Source organism: Arvicola amphibius, chromosome 5, assembly GCF_903992535.2.
Source record: "Arvicola amphibius chromosome 5, mArvAmp1.2, whole genome shotgun sequence".
Taxonomy (NCBI): Eukaryota; Metazoa; Chordata; class Mammalia; order Rodentia; family Cricetidae; genus Arvicola; species Arvicola amphibius.
Window position 1 is genome coordinate 155172944 of NC_052051.1, and position 19527 is coordinate 155192470.

The 19527-nt window shown below is 50.6% G+C and overlaps 1 protein-coding gene across 3 annotated transcripts in view; it reads left to right on the top strand.

Moving 5' to 3' along the window:
* Znf516 (zinc finger protein 516) overlaps positions 1-19527 on the top strand; it is an 89456-nt gene that overhangs the window by 31075 nt on the left and 38854 nt on the right. For all 3 annotated transcript variants that reach the window (XM_038329913.1, XM_038329912.1, XM_038329914.1), the window contains exon 2: positions 14493-16434. In XM_038329913.1, coding sequence (XP_038185841.1) covers positions 14652-16434 — 1783 coding nt within the window. In that variant the 5' untranslated portion in view covers positions 14493-14651. The remainder of the gene's footprint in view (positions 1-14492; positions 16435-19527) is intronic.

A 19527-nucleotide genomic window follows, 5' to 3' on the forward strand; every position in this document is an offset into this window, starting at 1 on the left:
GTAACCATTAGCCGTTTATAATCAACCTCCTTTAAATGAAAACAAACATTTATAAGTAATCATTTTGGGAATTTGGGCATGATTTCCTTCAAACTGCTTCCTGCTGTTTGTTAGACGAGGTATTTTGAGGGTTCGTGGAGACCTTTCCGGGGGGAGATCCTGTTCCGCGAAACCACATTAGCCTGGAAGGAATTCACAGGCTTCTATCCTCTGTGGAAACAAAAGTAGAATCTCTTTTCCAAAGCAACATATTCTTAGACCCAAATTTTGAAGTCAAGATACCTTTATGTTGGTTTAATTTAGCAGCCTCCAGAATCAAATGTTTCTCTGCAGTCAAAAAACTCAAAGAAAACACAATAATATACATAATCTAGACTCTGTGTATTTTCTATCTTTTTGTGGCTTTTTAAAAACTCTATTACTTTTTAATATCTTTACTCTTTTAATTTATATGTCTATCTGTACATTTTCTGTGTTTTCTCTTTTTCCTCTCCCAAGCCTGTGTACATTTCTTAAATACACTATGACCTGTTCTGTCTGAATCTACCTTTATTGTGTATACGTAAACATTTTCTGACCAAGAGTTACCTTTTATTTTTCCTAAATGTTAAGCGGTGGGCATGACTAGGACTAACTCCTGCCTCTTGGCTCCGCCCCCAGCATGATGGAGATATATTCACTGCCTCTGCAAGCGATGCTCACTGCCCCAGCTCCAGGGACACAGCAGGTCTATGTTGCATAAAGCAATTTGTAGCACGATGCTCACAAATTCCATTTAAGCGCAGAAGCTCCCCAAAGGGCCAGAGTTCCAGCGTAAACCATGAAGCTGTCTCTCAGAGAAGCCATGCAGTTTGTTACTAATGCTGAATCAGGAAGCCTTCTCTTGAAGGAGCTGTGCCTCTGCTCGCTGCCAGCCAGCAGTGCATATCTGAAAAAAATGTGGCAACCAGGAAGCTACACTTAACTCCTGTTTTTGTGGGTCTAGATGCCTTCTTTATTTTTTCTTAAGCTTTTTTAGGTCTCATGTGGATCCTTGCCCCAGATGGTGGGCACTATTTGTCAACGGAGACTGCTCATCAAATCCCTGTGGTTTCGTCTTGATTTACAGTTGTGTTCATATGCCAGCCAGCCATGGCCTTCTGCTTCTACTGCGTGAGTCTGGGGTCTGCAAACTCTGTGGCCGTAGCATGCTTGGTTGATGACCGGAGTGGTGATCCAGTCCAGGTGATGTTCTGTATTCCGACCACATCTGTGTGTGCCCCAGGCATACTCTTAGCACACTTGAGTGGGTTCAGTGTAAACATTCAAATTTGGAGATTCTGGAAGGGTGAGATGGAAGGGACGCAGCCCAAAGAGATGCTTCCAGACTGTCCGCTCTGAGTGTTGCCATCTGAACTAGGTTCAAACCCAGCAGACATGAGCCTTGCATTGCATGCTGCGTGCTGGGCACATCTGGTGACAGCAGGGAGGTCGAATTCTCCTTCTGGCCACATGGGGGAGTTCAGCACCTCTTGTTGGGTTCTCTAGGCACAGGAATGGTTGGTGTGATTCAAATGGAGAGCTCAGCACGGGGCTTTCTAGGCACGATGCTCATGTGTGAGTGTGTTGGCTCACACTATTACGTCAGCAGTGGTGGAACGATGAGATAGCAGTGATTCAGACACTATGGTGTGTGGACAGTGAGAACCACCTGCAGGATTTCAGTAAGGTCCTTTGCAGAACAGACCCCACCTAATGGATGCCAACAGCTCATTCCTCTCCCAGTGGCTGACCACGTTACCTGTTGCTCGCATGTGTTGTGGAAGGTTGACAACTGTCCTAATCTCTTCTTTATGGGACTGCAGCACGTCCCTGGATCACTCCAAGTTGTAATGGGAACCACTGCTATCCAAGAAAAATACCTGCATGCCATCCTAATTCCCGTGCTTTCTTGTGGGAGTGCTGTAGAGGCCCTAGGGCGGGCTGCTGCTGTTTGCAAGTACTCTGAGAAGCATGGCTGGTGGTGCATTGCCAACAGAAGGCACCTCAGCACAAGAGAATGGATTCTCTTCTGAATATGTTTTGCTGGATTGTGGGAAATTTTGCCCTTTGTGGTCTCAAGGGTGTGTGCATGGACTGTGCTTGCTAAGAATCCACATTGGGCTGAGCAACAGTAGGGCTGCCCTGGCTAGGGTGGAGGCCGTACATTTCTCTGTGGTGGGCTGAATCTCTCTCTGGGAAGGGAGCACTGCTCTCAGGGACATTGGAGCTGTGGAGGAGACATAGGAATGCTCAGGATGATTGTCTCCACTGTCGCAGTGGTGAAGCCAGAGCTGCCTACTGAGGGACAGGACTGTGTTGGTAGCAGTGTGTGTGTGTGTGTGTGTGTGTGTAGTGTGTTAGAAGGCACCAGCATCCTCCCACAGCCCACAGTAGCCGCCGAGCAGATCCACTAGCACGTGACATACTCAGGTTGTGCTAACACTTACTCTCACATGGGACAGGTGCACACACTTAAAATGCAGGCGCACTCTACAGGTGCCCGCATATTCCATGGCTTCACATGCTCATGCACGGGCAGGAGCACACGTGCTCAGTCACCGCTCACTCTCATGGCCGTTCTTCACACGTGCATAGTGGCTGCTCTCAAGGTCTATGGTTGGGTCCACAAGTCTCTTTCCTCTGCGGCTCTAGGACCCGCTTCTCTTCTGGCTTCTTCAGTGGATGTGATTGCACGTGGGCCTCCCTTGGTAAGGACCATGCACAGGAGTGGCTTGCCCATTAGCACCACCAGAAGAAGGCAGCCTGGGCGCCTGTGACCCCCCATCACGCTGGCCTTTTGAAAGGTTTCCTTTTAGGGTGGCTTTTCTCTAAGGACCTGGGCGCTTCAGGAAGAGCAGCTGCCAGCGGCGCCTGTGTTGTGACGGAGGTGACCTTTACACGTTTAGCCCGTGTACTGCTCCTTGAGAGGGTGTCCGCGGCACTGATGCTGTGTGGACCGGCAGGGTGGTGAGGGGAACCTCAAGCTTCCCGTTGGGAAGGCAGCTTCTTTCTGGAGACCAGCTCTGGATTCATGTGTCTTCGGAAAGGACACCTTCAGGGTGAGGAAGTGGAATGGTCAGCATCTTTCCATGCAGAAGACCCAGTAAGGGGCAGGTTTCAGTGGAACTGTGTGTGCGTGTGTGTGTGTGTGTGTGTGTGTGTGTGTACACATGCATATGCTGATGTGAGCCCATGTAGAGGCTGGAGGTTAACTTTGAAGACTTCCTCAAATGCTCTTTGCTTTTTGAAACAGTGTCTGTCCTTGCATGTGGAGCTCCCCACTTTGCCCAGGCTCTGTGGTGAGTGGGATCCAGCCATCTTTCTGTCTCTGTCTTCCTCTGCTAGGATTATAGACAACATACTACTGAACCCAGCCTTTTTCACATGGATGCTGGGGGTCCGAACTCAGGCCCTCATGCTTGTGTGGAAGGCCCTTTACTGGCTGAGCTGTGCTCATGGCCCTTGGCTCTGGTTTTGAAAGATGCCGTCTGACTTAGTTTCTCATAGAGATTTGAGAATGGATTTAGGAAACCACCTTGACTGTGAAAGCGTATGGTTTGTGTGTCTGCAGTGGAGATGTCTGGTGAATGAAAGAATGAGGAACGCAGTTTACCGTCAAGAACATGTCTCCTCTCTGTGTTAACATATGGTTATCATACCTGCTCTCCTGTGAGGACTCGAAGATCTTTGTCTGCTCTCCGTGGTTACACGGATGGGCTGTTCTCTCCTCTGGTGTTCCGTCAGCTTAATTCATCAGGGATAAACCTGAGAGAGACCTGTGGCTTTCCTTTCTGTGGCTTTCCCTTTTGCAGACAGAGCAGGCAGGGCCAGGCCCTATAGCACTCTCTAAAGGACACAGACTTAGGGCAAGAAAGTGATTTCTGCAAAGCAAAATCAACTCAGCAGGAAATGAAGCAGGAAGCTGAAAGCAGTGCCATGATACATGTGGGCAGGAATGGCTTGACCTTGGGGTTTTGGCGCAGAGCTGAGAAGCCCACAGCACGCGTGTGAAATCACGGTTCCCAGACAGATGCGTTGAATTGTGTGTCTTTGGTTGTATTCTTGCACAAACATGTGGTGGCTCAGTTAAAACTTCATGTTCAGTACTGGTGGTTCACGCGAAAACACAGTTGGAGCATTATGGGCTGGAAGCCTTGCTGGGGAGAGCCACCTGAACATGGTCTGCATGCGTGGTGTCTCCTTACAGATGAGACCGGCTCATCCTCCTGGAGACAACCCTGCACATTCATCCCGGAGCCCAGGCAGGGAGGAGAGTCTGCAGGCAGAGTGGCTTCTTCTCCTTTTGCTTCATGTTTACTGGAGAATCACATGTGGTAGCTCATACAGATACTCAGTTTGGCAGACGCTGGGCGTTGGGTGCTTTTAGTCTCCAGTGTCAGGTTTGGCAGGTTAACTGCCCATTGTCTTGCTTCTGTCTTCCATAGAGAAGAGCATCTCACATAGACACACAGCATCTCTCCATTCAGCAAGTGCCTGTATTGAGTGGTGAGCTTGAATGACTTTCTCTGTTACCAGCTAGGGGTGTGTGGTTATTCCTATAAACACTCGTGCGTTAGTCATATTCACAAACCACACAGAATCATGCCTGTGAACAGGCATGGCCTGTTGAGTATGGCAGAGATCCAGCAGCTCCACCTCCAGGCCCCACCTTGCCGGATGCAGGATGCTTCCATTTAATCTCTGCCTGTCTCCTGGCAGCACCTTGCACATCTGCTCACAGCATTTGCATTGGACAAATTAGAGAGGAGGAACCCAGGGCTGTGTGTTCCCCTGCGTGCAGGGAGGGAAGTGGTGTCCATCAGATGTGTGCACCGTTAAATGACATGCTTACAGCAGTCCTGACCTTATGGCAAAGGGGCTGTCCTTATGCAGTCACACGGTTGACGACATAGTTTGGGGTTCTTGGAAAATGTTTGCGAGCCTGGTGTGATTGACATGAGCCGGTGTCATCCTGAGATACACGATCTAGCCTTCCGTGTGTCAGCTCCTGCTGCGAGCCCACAGAAAGCACTTCTCTCTAGGTCCGTGTTTGTCAACCTTCCTAATGCTGCGACCCTGTAATACAGGATGTTGTGGTGACCCCAACCATAAAACTACTTCCGTTGCTACTTTATGACTAATATTTTTTACTGTGAGAAATTGTAATGTAATCTGTGCTCTCCCATGGTCTTAGGTGATCCCATGAAAAACATGTTTGACTCTCCCACCCCCAAAGGGTTTGTGACCCACACGTTGAGAATAACTGCTCTAGGGGCTCACAGGGTGGAGCTCAGTACCTGGAAACTTAAAAAAAAATGTTCGCTTTCACTAAGAAACTGTTACTCCCTAGAGCACAGTCTTACTTTTGCAAGGTCAGTGGCCATTCTGTGTACAGCCTTGCTGTCATTTTCATGGAGAACACAGCGGAGCCTTCCAGAGAGTTAAGGCAGCATTTGGCTTGCTGAGTCTTTGGTTCCTAGCAAGGAACCACATTTCGTCCCCAATGCTAGAGCTTTCTGCAGCGCCAGTAAACGTGTCCGAAGGTGTATTTTTGGACAGGGAGAGCAGGGTAAATCCCATAAAATGTGACTTCGCGTTCTCCTCAGGAATCAGTCTTTAAACATTCTCTGAAGGATCACCCTCCCGTAGGCCTCCGGCTGCTTTGCAGAAGGGCTGTGCATGTCAGTGATAAACCCGGTCCTGTTGTTGCCACTCTTGGCCGTCAATCTGGAACATTTAAGTGGGTGTAGTGTTTGCACTACATGTTTAGCTAAGCGTTTTGGGAGATCAGTCCTTTGGTGATTTCGGGGTATATTGATTGGTGTTTGCAGCAATCTTAAGACCTTTTCAGCCGTTTTACCCAAATGCATTTAATTAAGAGCATTGCTTGCTTGCATCAGGTGTCTGAGTTCTTTCTTTGATGTCAGTGAAACTGATTGCCGGAGTGTTTATTTTTGCCATGGGGGGCGTCTCCTACACACTGGCCTGCCTCCTAGGTAATGGTTAGCGGGAAGCTCAGCAGTTTGCTGCACGTTGTCTGCTTCCTGCTCCAGCTGGTCCTTTCCTGAATGTGGTGGTGACAGAGGCTGTTCCCCACACAGCTCGAGATAAGGTCAGCTCGATTGTATCAGCAGCAGCTGCGTGGTGTTCAGGTGAGAGGCTGCAGCTAGGACTGTGTCTGTGAAGTTGGGCAAGCGCCTGTTGCTTGGGGTAAGTGACATAGTCCCATTGTGGAAACACTGTAGCGAAAGTGCATTTTACGCTCCACTGATAGGAAACGGGGATTTCTGTGAGGTTGTTTGTTTTCACCGCTGACAGTTTCAGAAAGAATTTGAAGATGTTTGTTAGACACCAGGGTGGGGAGGGTTCTCTATCAGTCAGTCTCGGTGAGAAATCTCTCAGCCACGTTTAAACTGGAATATTCCTGAAGTTTCGTGAAGGCTTCCTGAGTTTTGACACTGGTTTTAAAAATAGAGGTTTATGGATTTTCACGTTTTTTCTCCCTACTCCTCCAGTTTTCAGCTCTCCTGAGGTATTTGCAGCATTGGTCTTACTGGTGGTGAGGGAGGATGCCGGAGTCTGAAAGACTGGTCGGTGTCACAGTGCAGGGAGCCCAACTGTCTTAGGGACGCTGTTGAACAAACAGCGGATGCTCTATCCAGGCTGTCCAGAGAGGGTGCTGGTGTGGGTTTCAGAGCCAGGAAGTGGGGCACGTCACAGAGACCTCTAGAAGAAGGTCACTTTGCTGGAAACTGCTTCAGGCTATAGGCTCTGCCTTCAGGCCACAGTGCTGCCCCGTGTGGCCTGGGAGAGGACAGACACACGTACTTACTTATCTGGAGAGCCTCGCAGAGCAGCCTGGCGCCTGCTGCCCTGGCGGTGCTAGCTTTGAGGTGTTTACTTTCCTAGTGACAAGTCACTGATACGAGACCCCCCCAAACTAGCAGATACTGCACAGCTAGTCCCAGGAATGTGTTAATTTCAGAGCAGCACAGACAGGTAGATGATCTTACACTTTGACTCAGAGCTCCAGCCCTGTGTCCTATGAAAGTCTCTGATTGCTGTTGTCACGTGGTAGGTAGTGTTAATGACTAGGGAAGGGTGTCCATTGTCCTTTACTCTTGAGCTTCTCTGGGTATGACCCTTGACCTTTGGTTCCTCAGCTGTGACTACCCATCTTCATATTAATTAAGGGAAAGAACCCAGAGGTTTCTTGCCTTGCCTTGCCTTGCCTTGCCTTGCCTTGCCTTGCCTTGCCTTTCCTTTCCTTTCCTTTCCTTTCCTTTCCTTTCCTTTCCTTTCCTTTCCTTTCCTTTCCTTTCTTTTCCTTTCCTTTTTCCTTTTCTGACTTATTTTTTTTTGTGTGTGCATGTCCTCAGAGGCCAGTAGAGGGCACTGGATCTCCTGGAGCTGCAGACAGCTTTGAGCCACACTGTGGGTGCTAGGAGGACTTGAACCCTGGTCCCCTGCAAGGACAGTAAGTGCTCCCATTTGCTGAGCCATCTCTCAGCCCAGATGCTCTGTTTTGAGACGGTGACTGCAGTTACCTTTGTCCTGAGCAAAGGCTTTCTCTCGGACTTGTGTCTGGAAGATGGAGTGTTTCTTCTGTTTGGAACAAGGACTTTATTTGGCTTTTTGTTTGTTGAAGGGTAACTTACAGGCAGAGGATTCCCATTTAGACCACATCGGATCGCACTGCCCTGGTCTGAGGTGCAGAACTTGCTAGAAATAGAAAGACCATGGATTCATAGACAGTAGAGTGGATGCTTCTCTGTATCTGTGGACTGGTGTGATGGTACTTGTTTTAATTTGTTTGGGGTTTGCTAAAATTTAAAGGAAAGTCTTGTTGAAGACAACTACATTCTATCCCTCCACCCCTCCTTTCCAAACGAAGCATAGCTGAAGTGCACTGGCAAAAAGAGTTCTGGCTGTCCTGGAACTCGCTCTGTAGACCAGGCTGGCCTTGAACTCACAGAGATTCATCCGCCCCAGCCTCCGGAGTGCCGGGATTAAAGGCGTACGCCCCCGCCCCAGCAAAATGAGCATTTTTTTTTTTTTAAACATAAACGCCCAGGCTTCTTGTTCTCCGATGCCTCTAAGCATTGCGTTGCTCTCCGTGGTTGGCTGTGGGTCTGTGTCCTTGTCCTGAGGGAAGGAGGTAGGAGGAGGGCATTCGTGAGCTCAGCGGCTGCATTCAGGTCTTCTGTTAGAATGGAAAGGGCTCCTGTTCATAACGGATTCTTGCTGGTCTGAGGACACAGAAGCCCGCAGACCCTGCCCTGCGGCCTGCACACTCTGGAGCAGTGAATGCATCCCTTCATGGACCTCTGAGAGACCCTAGTCTGGGGACACTGAACCACAATTGTTAATCTGGTGCAGACTGGTTTGCAAGGAGAGGGACTCTTCATTGTTGTTGGAGACTTTCCCCCATTTGTTCGGATAATACGTGTTTTGTCTGCAGGAGTCAGATAAGCTTGCCCAAGATGTTAATGATGTATTTTAATTCATGGCTCATAATTCTGCAGTGTGACTTGCGAGGCCCTTCCATTGTCTTCGGGAGAACAAGCCCACAGTGTCCTGTGGTACAGACCGGCAGCTCCCACATGGTGTGTGGGGTGTGCTGGGCCCTGCACCCCTCCAGCTCCTGGAGTTCCCGGAACTGCCCAGAGGCACGCCAAGCATACCTCCCTGCCGTGGCTGAACCATCTCCCGGAGCCTCTGTAGACAAGCTTATTACTCTTCAGCCTTCTCTAGGCTAAGCTGCGTTACAAACTGATAGGCTGGTGGGGACATTGCCCTGCCCCTCTGACCCCCCTGCAGCCCACGTTCCTGATGCTTTCCCCTGTCCACAGAGGAGGGAGCACACAGTCATGACCCCACAGCAGGCCTTTAGCACTGGCAGACACCAGTTCCTCTTAGAAGCCCAGCTTCTTTCTGGGAGAGACTTCAAAAGCACACAGACAAGTCACCTGGCCTTGGGGAGGCCAGAGCAGTGTAGAGCCCAGTGGGGTTAATGAGTGAATCGGAACTGAGCGAGTTTTAAACTAGACAGATCTTTGAAGGCAGCAGGCTCTGGCTTCATCTCCAAGCCAGTGGGTCTAACAGAGTTCCAGTCTCACTTCCCAAGTGAGCAAGTCAGATGGAGTCTTGAGTCTTCTCCCCTTCAGAGTGGGTCAGATGGAGGTCTAGTCTCCCTGTCAGCAGGTAAGATGGGGTCTTAGTCTCCCCCCACACACAAGCAGGTCAATTGGAGTCCTAATCCACCCCTCCAAGCAGTTAAGATGGGGTCCTAGTCTCCCTGCCAAGCAGGTCAGATGGAGCCCTAGTCCCCCCCACAGAAGGTCAGATGGAGCCCTAGTCCCCTCCCACCATGAAGTCATATGGAGCCCTTGTCTCCCCCCCAGGAAGTCATATGGGGTCCTAGTCCCCCCACAGAAGGTCAAATGGAGCCCTACTCCCCCCCCCCACAGAAGGTCAGATGGAGCCCTTGTCTCCCCCCCAGGAAGTCATATGGGGTCCTAGTCCCCCCACCAGCAGGCTGGATGGAGCAGGTCCTGATGCACAGAGCCCAGCCACACTGTAATCTCAGATGTAGTCCCTCAGAGAGCTTGTCAGTGCTCACAAATGGTACATCACTCCATCTGGGCCTTCTGGAAACGTCTCTCTGTCCTTCTGGCACATGGCAGGCATGCTGTCTGTAACTGGGGTTTGTGGTTTGCTGCACCTCCCAACCTCGGAGCGCCCTCTCTCACCTTGCCTTGCACAGTTCCAGTCCGTCCCAGCATGCTCAGCTCGCCTAGGACCTCTTCTCACGGCTGCCCTAGATGGGTGCTTGGCAGTTGGGGAGCACGTGATCAGTCCTGGGTGCTGGGAGTGACTCCGCCTCTCGTGTTGTTCTGTAACTGGCCTCTATCATATTCCCTCTTCGTGGGCATCTAGGGGTTTACTTTGGGGCGCTTACTCCCCGTATCCGTAGAGTGACCCCAGGCACACTGGTGTCACTGATGCCCAGAGCAACGGTGAGTGGGGGGGAGATGTGCCTGTGCTGTGGGGCTGTAGGGCTCCTCATCGGGAGGATCCATAGTTGGCATGGTGTTCAGAAGTTAACTCTGTTTCTAGTCTGTGGAGTTTGATACCCAGGTAGTGCAGCTACTTCACCTGATGGAGCCGGTTGGGTGACATGGGGAACTAGAGAAACTCTCTATGTGGGGTGTTGCCGCCTGGTGGCCTCAGATCCAGAGAGAGTTACTTGACCTACCTATGTCACCTGGGTGATCGAGGGGCAGAAGAAGCTGTTTGGGGTGTGACAGCTTGGTGCTGTCAGGCCTGGGCTGTGATGTTTATGTAATTTTCTTAAAAGTTCAGTCATACATTCCCGTTCTCTCCATCTCTAGCATATCTAAGACACATTAATATTTTACTTTCCCCTATTTAAAAAAGTAAATCTGATTATTCAACTTTAATAAAGTGAAACACACTATTTAGAAATTATAAACAGCTCTCTCTCTCTCTCTCTCTCTCTCTCTCTCTCTCTCTCTCTCTCTCTCTCTCCCCTCCCCCCTTTCTCATTTTGGTTATTCAAGAAAAGCTTTCTCTTGTCTGTCCTGGAGCTCACACTGTAGACCAGGCTGGCCTCAAACTCGAAGATCTGCCTGCCTCTGCTTCCCAAGTGCTGGGATTAAAGGCGTGCACCACTACCACCCGGCTACAAAGCACTTTCTAGAAAGCAACTCCCCCCCCCCCCCAACTGGTTCTCTGCACCTTGGAGAAACTTGCACATAGAGCAGAAACCCACTGGAACTCAAGATGCCAGAACAGCCGAAACAATTTGCTAAAGCCTTGCCTGTCCAGTTCTGAGTTTCAGCAGTGGAAAAATGGGTATACGCTGTCCAAAACCTGCAGTGTTTCACGTGCGCCCTGGTGTCCTCACAGCAGCACAACACAGCACCCTGTGCCCCCTCCTCATGCTTGTGTGGCTCTGGACACCTCTGTCACCCGCTCCTAGGTAGCCAGTTAGCATGTATCGGCTGGTTACTTGCAGGTTGATGTGCTTTATGGAAACCCCAGCTAGCCAGATGGTGCTGACTGTCTGGTCACAGGGTACCACGTGTGTGTGTGTGTGTGTGTGTGTGTGTGTGTGCCACTGCCTGTTGGGTAAGAATATGGTAGGTAAATCACTGGAGACTGTCCTAGCTGTTGAGGCCTTGGGCTTTAAAGACAGAAGGTTGGTATGGGTGTTTGGACAGCCCTGTGGTTGCTTCGTCTCCTCGTCAGGGTTCTGAAATCAGTTTCTGTGGTCAGTTTTGCAGCTGACATTCTTGATTAATAGCAGTTTGCACCTGTAGCCAAAGGAACAAGTATAGTCTGTTGGGTTGGCCCCTAAGGGACCCTATGAGGGTCTGTGGTGGAGTTAGTTCTGATGAGGCCTACAGTAGAAGGAACAGTGACTGAGCCTCTGGGTCAGAGCAGCTAGGTCTCCATGCAGCTTCTTAGGTAATGGTGCCTGGTCTCGGCTGTGTGCACCGCGCACTGTGCACTTCATATGACTGCAGTTTCTCTTCAGCGCCATTAGTGCCCAGAAATCCAGCCTGGCTGGTTCTCCTGGGCTTTGTTTCAGGGCTGCTTATTGAGGGCCTGGTGGGCAGTAGGCAGAGGCTGTACTGTCTGCCTATGGTCCTGAGGTCCTGCTCGGGATGAGTGATGTTCTGTTCATTACAGTGCCTGACTTGATAGAGCTGTAAGCTAGTTTTGGAGATGGCTAAGTAGAAAATAGTAGCTGCCCATTGCCTGCCCCAGTCTCTGAGGGCAGGGTGTCCCGCTGTGACGGGTTGGGGTGGTTGGAGTCAGACCAAGCTTTGAGACGATAGGGAGGAGAGAGACGGACACATGTCAGTGGCTGAGCAGAGCAGCACAGATCCCTTTTGGTCCTCCGGGTACACATGGCTCTGTCCTGTCATTCCTTCCATTTTCAACAGATAGATGTCCTGACAGGGTGGGGTACGGGAAGAGGTGAGTTGGAGAGGACGGGGCTGGCCATGCAGTGCTGTCGTAGAGGCGGGATTCCACACCACACGTCTGTAGCTGAGGCTGCACGGGTGTTGTCTACAGAGGGCATGTGGGTTACGACATGGGCACTTCAGGCCTTCTTCCTGTAACTGTTCCCTGCGGGCTACCTCTGTGGTCCCTGCTTGCCTTGTGCCTGTTTTTTCTGTGTCCTTTCTGAGGCTGTGGCATGTGACTGTATAATTCTCTTGGGTAGCTGCATGGCATTGAGCACCCTTGACAGATGTGTTAGTTAGTGTACGGAGTCTGAAATACCTTCAGGCCCATTCGCACCCAGGATTTGCTTTCTTCCCCATAATTCATCACCATATAATTCTTTAAATGTACAAGATTTTTATACCCTATTTGGTCCTTAAGTTACATGTAAATAATTTTTTATCTATATTTTTATATTTTCTCATTGAGCATTTTCAGGCATACTGAAGTAATATCTGAGAAAAGGTGGTACTTCCTAGGTATTATTTGCCTTTTTTATTAGTTTATATATAACATATCATTGTAAATAGCAATACAGCCATATAAAACTTCTGGATAAAATCATTTAAATACACTTGTCATTGAGACAGGGTCAAGATCACTTGTTTATCCATTTTGAGAAGTTTACTTTTTTTTTTTGAGAGCTTTACTTTTGGGGCCAGTGAGCTTTGGGCTTTGTCCCTGCAGTTAGGAAGTCTGTGGAGGAGCCAGGAAGGCACGCCTTGCAGGAGGCTGCCAAGCTTAGCCTGCTTATGTTCATTTTGTCGTCCTAGAGATCTGTAGCGGGGGAGCTTCCCAACCTGGCCTGCCTGTGTTCATTTAGGTTGCTAGGGGACCTGTAGAGGGCGCTGCCCAGCTTGGCTTGCCTGTGTTGGTTTGGGTTCCTTCTAGACCTGTAGGGGGCGCTGCCCAGCTTGGCTTGCCTGTGTTCACTTTGGTTCCTTGGAGACCTGTAGGGGGCGCTGCCCAGCTTGGCTTGCCTGTGTTCACTTAGGTTCCTTGGAGACCTGTAGGGGGTTCTCCCCTGCATGTTTAAGCATGTGCTCTGACAGCAGGCCCTGGAGGGGAAAGCCCTTCCAACAGACGCAGCAGCTGTTCTGTGGCAGGCAGTCCTGTCCCGGTCCATCTCACAGTTCCTGCCAGCCCTGGGTGGTCTGGGCTCTCTCCTCAGCTCCATCTGTGCTTTAAGGTCACTCTCAGATTTCTACCTTGTGGAGTGTTTGTGGTCATGTCGTACTCAGAATCCCCAGTTCCTGAGAGGATGCCTGGATGATGCTTGCTATATCCAGTGGCTTGCAGCACGTGCTCCCTCTGTTGGTTGATAGTTTCCTTCTGGGCTTATCTCAGCTAATGGGTTCAGGGGATGCCCAGAGCAGGCAAGGAACTGGTACCTAAGGGTCTTTGGAGTGCTTGATTAAGACAGGTGTGAGCACACCGCTAGACGGAAATGGAAACTCGGCATGTCGTTTGTGTTCTGTAAAATGCTGCAATTGTGAAGTGTGTGTGTGTGTGTGTGTGTTGGGGGGGGGGGGTCTCGGCACCATATCCCTGTCTGCCCCAGACATAGGTGGCCAGGTTTGGGTGGCTGTCATGTAGTGGGTAGGACCCAGGGAGGAACCTGTTTCTTATTCTCTGGTGGGTGGATGGGTGTGGAATTGGTATGATCACACAGTGTGTGGACTTACAAGGGTTGGGTACCTTTTGGTCATTGTTAGGGCTAGAGTTTGAATCTGACCCATGAGGACACAGTGAGCCAGGAAGGGAACCACACAACCTTTTGGTTGAAGGGGTCCTTCCTGCAATTAGAACTCAGTACCGTGGCTGCAGCTTGGGGTTCCTCGGAACATGGGAGCAAGGAGTCAGGTGGAAAGGAAACTGTAGGCTGGGCCAGCTAAGCATGGTAGCATGATCTGTGGCTGTGCTTGTGACCACACAGGGACAGGGAGCTGCCACAGAGCATCTGGTTGCCGTGGCCTCCGGATTTGAGCGTTCCTGCGTTCCTAGTGGGGGGCTTGCCTCTCCAGTGGTGAAGCCAGCTGTGCACTCTGCAGCCCTGAGGCGCGGGGACCGAGGGCTCCAGATTCAGCCGGACTCCGCCTCAATCTTTCACCCTGACCCTCTGCCCTTATTGCCTTACATCCTCTTGTGCAAAAATCTGCATTTCTCCATGCCTATAAATGGTGTTCTGTAGTTTTTCTGAAACATTTACTCTTTTGGTGGGGTTGTGGTAGAAGTCACTTACTGTAGCGTGAACTATTAGTTTTAATTACGGGGCGAAGGGCTCGGCATTCACCTGTTTGCGTTTCCATGAGCATCCTTTCTCTTTGGTTCAGAATGATTTTCATGGTGGAGTATCCAGAGCTTACCACAGGCAATACTGTGTGTTCGATTACACAGGATGCTGTATTTACGGGGCTTTGTCTCTATTACAGGTGCTTGCTGCTGTCTGCTACATCCCAGAATATGCACCCACTCATCACAAGTACCTCTCTCCCCTCTGGGCAGCAGGAGCCCCTCTGAAAATGGAGAGATAAGACCCACCTCCAGGCCCTCACGACACAAGGCTGTGCTCTGACACCCGCATTGTCCTAATGGATCGCAGCAGAGAGACCGAGATGGAGCTGAGGAGGGGACCCAGCCCACCCAGGGCTGGCAGGAGCCATGAGGTGGATGCAGACAAGGCTGTGTGCCACAGCTGCTGCATCTGTGGCAAGAGCTTTCCGTTCCAGAGCTCGCTGTCACAGCATATGCGCAAGCACACGGGAGAGAAGCCCTACAAGTGCCCCTACTGTGATCATAGGGCTTCCCAGAAGGGCAACCTCAAGATTCACATCCGCAGCCACCGTACGGGGACTTTGATTCAGGGGCACGAGCCAGAGGCAGGCGAGGCTCAGCTGGGTGAGATGCGTGTCTCCGAGGGCCTGGATGGGTGTGCCAGTCCTACCAAGAGCACCTCAGCCTGCAACCGCATGCTGAACGGGGCTGTGCCGATGGACAACAGCAAGATCCTGCTCAGGAGCAGCCGTAAGGAGGCGGAGGGGGCCGCCGGCGCCCAGGAGGACGCTGAGGCCATGGTGCAGTGTTCCTTCTGTAAGAGCCGGTTTGAACGGAAGAAGGACCTGGAGCTGCACGTGCACCAGGCCCACAAGCCGTTTAAGTGCAGGCTGTGCAGCTTTGTCACCTTACGGGAGGAGTCTCTGCTGAGCCACATTGAGAGGGACCATATCACCGCACAGGTGCCCAACGGCAGCAGCGAGGCCTGTGTGGAGAATGGCAAGCCCGAGCTGAGCCCCGGGGAGTTTCCATGTGAGGTGTGTGGCCAGGCCTTCAGCCAGACCTGGTTCCTGAAGGCGCACATGAAGAAGCACCGGGGCTCCTTCGACCACGGCTGCCACATCTGTGGCCGGAGATTCAAAGAACCTTGGTTCCTCAAGAACCACATGAAGGCACACGGACCCAAGTCAGGAAGCAAGAACAGGCCCAAGAGTGACCTGGACCCCATTGCCACCATTAACAATGTGGTGCAGGAGGAGGTCATCGTCGCTGGCCTGTCCCTCTATGAGGTCTGCACAAAGTGCGGGAACCTGTTTACAAACCTGGACAGCTTGAATGCCCATAACGCCATACACCGCAAAGTCGAAGCCAGCCGGACACGAGCCCCGGCTGAGGAGGGGGACACAGAGGGCCCCCCGGACACCAAGCAGTTCTTCTTACAGTGCCTGAACCTGACACCATACGTGGCTGGTGACGTGTCCCCCAGCGGGCAGGCTGGGCAGCGGGTGGCTGAGTTGGACCCCGTCAACAGCTATCAGGCCTGGCAGCTAGCCACCAGGGGCAAGGTGGCTGAGCCGGCCGAGTACCTCAAGTACGGGACCTGGGACGAAGCGCTGGCTGGGGATGTAACCTTTGACAAGGACAAGCGTGAATATATACTGGTGAGCCAGGAGAAACGCAAGCGTGAACAGGACACCCCTACTACCCAGGCCCCCCCCAGGAAGAGGGCCAGTGTACCTGGGGACCCCGTGCTTTCTGGCCACCTTGACCCCAGGCCGGCCTCACGTCCCAACCGCAGGGCTGCGGCCGCTACTGGCCAGGGCAAGTCCTCCGAGTGCTTCGAGTGCGGCAAGATCTTCCGCACCTATCACCAGATGGTGCTCCACTCCCGTGTGCACCGCCGCGCACGCCGGGACAGGGATCCTGAAGGGGAACAACGGGCAGTGCGTGCCCGCTGTGGCTCACTCAGCGAGGGGGATTCAGCTTCCCAGCCAAGCAGTCCCGGCTCAGCCTGTGCCGTCGCTGACTCCCCAGGCTCTGGGCTGGCCGAGGAGGTGGTGGATGATAGTAGTGAAGAAGCCGCGCCTGAACCCGCACCAGGTGAGCAGGTGGGCGTGGGTGGGCCAGGTTCAAGTAGTCCTGGAACCCTTCTCTCAGCTGCCCTTGGACCCAGGCAGTCTTGCTGCAGGAACTTGCATCCTCGGGTGCGCCTATACTTTGGTGACCTTGTACCCTGTTTCTGGTCCTGGCTCAGAGTTCTGTAGCCTAGTGGCCATGGATTCGGGCATCCTGCACCTAGTAGTCCTGGAGTTTGCAAAGGTGCAGCCGACACTGTCAGGTCCTCTTCTCTCTCCTTTTTGCTGCTCACATACAAATGCTACAGTAATGCACACAATTGGCTTCTTGAGTCTATGGTCTCTTCCGGGTGTCTGGAATCTCTAAGGCGTGAATCCTAGACTCCTATGAAATGACTTTCTCGTCTCTGCGTCTATCAGAACAGAGTTCTCACTGTATGACACAAATACACACACGCTTGTGCATGCTCCACATGCACACAGAGAGACACTACATATAAGCACTCAAAACATACACATACTTGTTCATGTGCAAAACATGCACATACACCTGCACATGTGTATATCATATACATACATGACACACATTGCTGGAAACATGTTATAGGTAGCGTGGCCCCCACAAGCTCATATATTTGAATGGTCAGTCATCAGGGAGTGTCACTATTTGAAAAGGACTAGAAGGGGCGGTCTTATTAGAGTGGGGGTGGCCTTGTTGTAGACATTGTGTCACTGGGGGTGGGCTTTGAGGTTTCAGAAGCTCATGCCAGGCCTAGGCACTCGCTCTCTCGCTCTCTCTCTCCGGCCCGTGGCTCAGGATGTAAAGCTCTCAGTTCCAGTGCCATGCCTGTCTGATTGTCACCATGCTCCCCCTATGATGGTAGTGGATGAGATCTTTCAACTGTAAGAAAGCCTCAAATCAAAATAAGAGTTGCTGTGGTCATGGTGTCTCTTCACACAACGGAACAGTGGCAAGACAGATAGACACTGCAAACACACATATACAGGCACACATGTATATACATAAACAAGGATAATGTCCATGTGTACACATCACATCCAGACATACCATACAGTCTGCACAAACAAACACATACAAATATACATAAATATGGACATGTATACATCATACAGGCATGGAGACACTACACATAGATACCTCAGGCACACATATAAAAACACATGCATATACACAAGCCTGCATGTGCACATACAGACATATATATCACACAAATTGAAGGAAGCACAAATAGACACAGAAATACACATATTACACATAAACATGCACACATCACAACACATGCACAAACATGGTGAGATCATAAACACACAACACTTGTTGATGCATAGTCAATACACATATTACTTGCTTATGCACAGTATGCACACATGCATAAGTACACATAAACATGTACATATCACACCACATGCACAAACATGGTGAGATCATAAACACACAACTTGCATTACATGTAGAGATCATAAACACACAACACTTGTTGATGCATAGTCACACATGCCCACATGTCACATATTTAGCATGCACCGCACACGCCATGAGCTTCTTCTTGCACACACACACACACACATACACACACACTACATGCTCGTGTACACACACTTTCCTCTTCTCCTCTTTTAGTGCCAGACATCTGAGTGGAAGACTAACTTAGAATCTCTGTGTAGTTATAATTAATCCCCTCGGATTCAGGTAACCCTGTGGGCTTAGAAACTGTTAATTGGAACAGATTTCTTTTCAAATAGCAGCCATGAAACTGTTTCCAGATCCCTGCCTTGACATTTTCGTAATTTTCCCATTTTTAAAATAAACTTTAAGCATTTTGGTGTTGCCTTTGTTGTTTGCGTGGAACCTGTGGCTGCACACAGCCAGCATGCTCTGTTGTCTCACACTTGCAGTTGGGCACTCACAGTCAGAGGCGCCAGGGCAGAGCTGTTGTGTCTGCAGCAGGGAGGAGGGAGGACCTGCATGCCCTCCTTAGACAGATGCTACTTTTACCTGCTCGGGGCTCAGTTGAGTCTCCTTATTAGATTTATGTACTGTGCTACGTACCCGACTGCTGCACTTACATCCACCGAGGCATCAGACCTGTGCACAAAAGCCATTTCTCTAGCCCTTGGGGAATTGTGTGGAGTCTGAGCATCCGCAGGGACTAGAGAACCAGGACGCATGCTGCCTGTCAATCTCGTCGTTCCTGGAGCTGGTCACTCATCTCGGGGTGGGGTAGGGGGACAGGTGTTGGTGAGAGGGGAGGGCTCATTACCGAGGCTCTTCTGTATTCCTCTGGCAGCGTAAGGTACAAAGTCTGATAAGCTGATGGCACCCCCGGGTTGGCCTTTTTGAACTTTAACCTCTCCCTTTTATTTTGTATACCTATGGATTTTACTGGCAGTGTTTTGATAACACCGGCCATTTTGTCCTGTGCATCTTGGGTAAAATATTAGGGAATCATTGTATCTTTTTTCCACCATGAGGAGAAAAATTTGTTTTTGTAGCATTAGGGATCAAACCCATGGCCTTGGGTGTGAGGTGAACACTTCCCCAGTGAGTGACGTTGCCAGTGTCTTTATTTTTTTGAGACAAGGTCTCACGGAGTAGTGGAGGCAAGTCTTGAACTAACTCTGTACCCAAGCTGCCTTAAACTTTCAGTCCCCTTGTCTCAGCCTCCTGAGTAGCAGAGGTTACAGGCTTTCACTGCCCCATCAGAGAGGAAAGCTTTGGACTCTAACCCCCATGCTCTGTGAGGACGTGTGCTGTGGTCTGTTCAGAGCCAGGCGGCTGCTGAGCAAGATGAGCTTGGCTTTTCAAAGGTTTAAGTAAATACTTAAAATAATCATCTCTGTGTGCCTGCTTGTCTGCATTACACCATGCCCACAGAGTCCAGAAGAAGCTGTTAGATCTCCTGAAACGAGTCACAAGTGGTCGTGAGCTTGTAGGATGCTAAGGGCCGAGCTCTTGTCCTTCGTAAGAATAGCCTGTGCTTTTAAGTGCTGAGCCATCTCCGCAGCCTTACTTAAAGTCATTCCCCCCCCTGAGATTATCAAGTATCAGAGGCCGTTGCCTTCTTTATGGAAGACTGTGAGAATTTCCTTCAGTAAA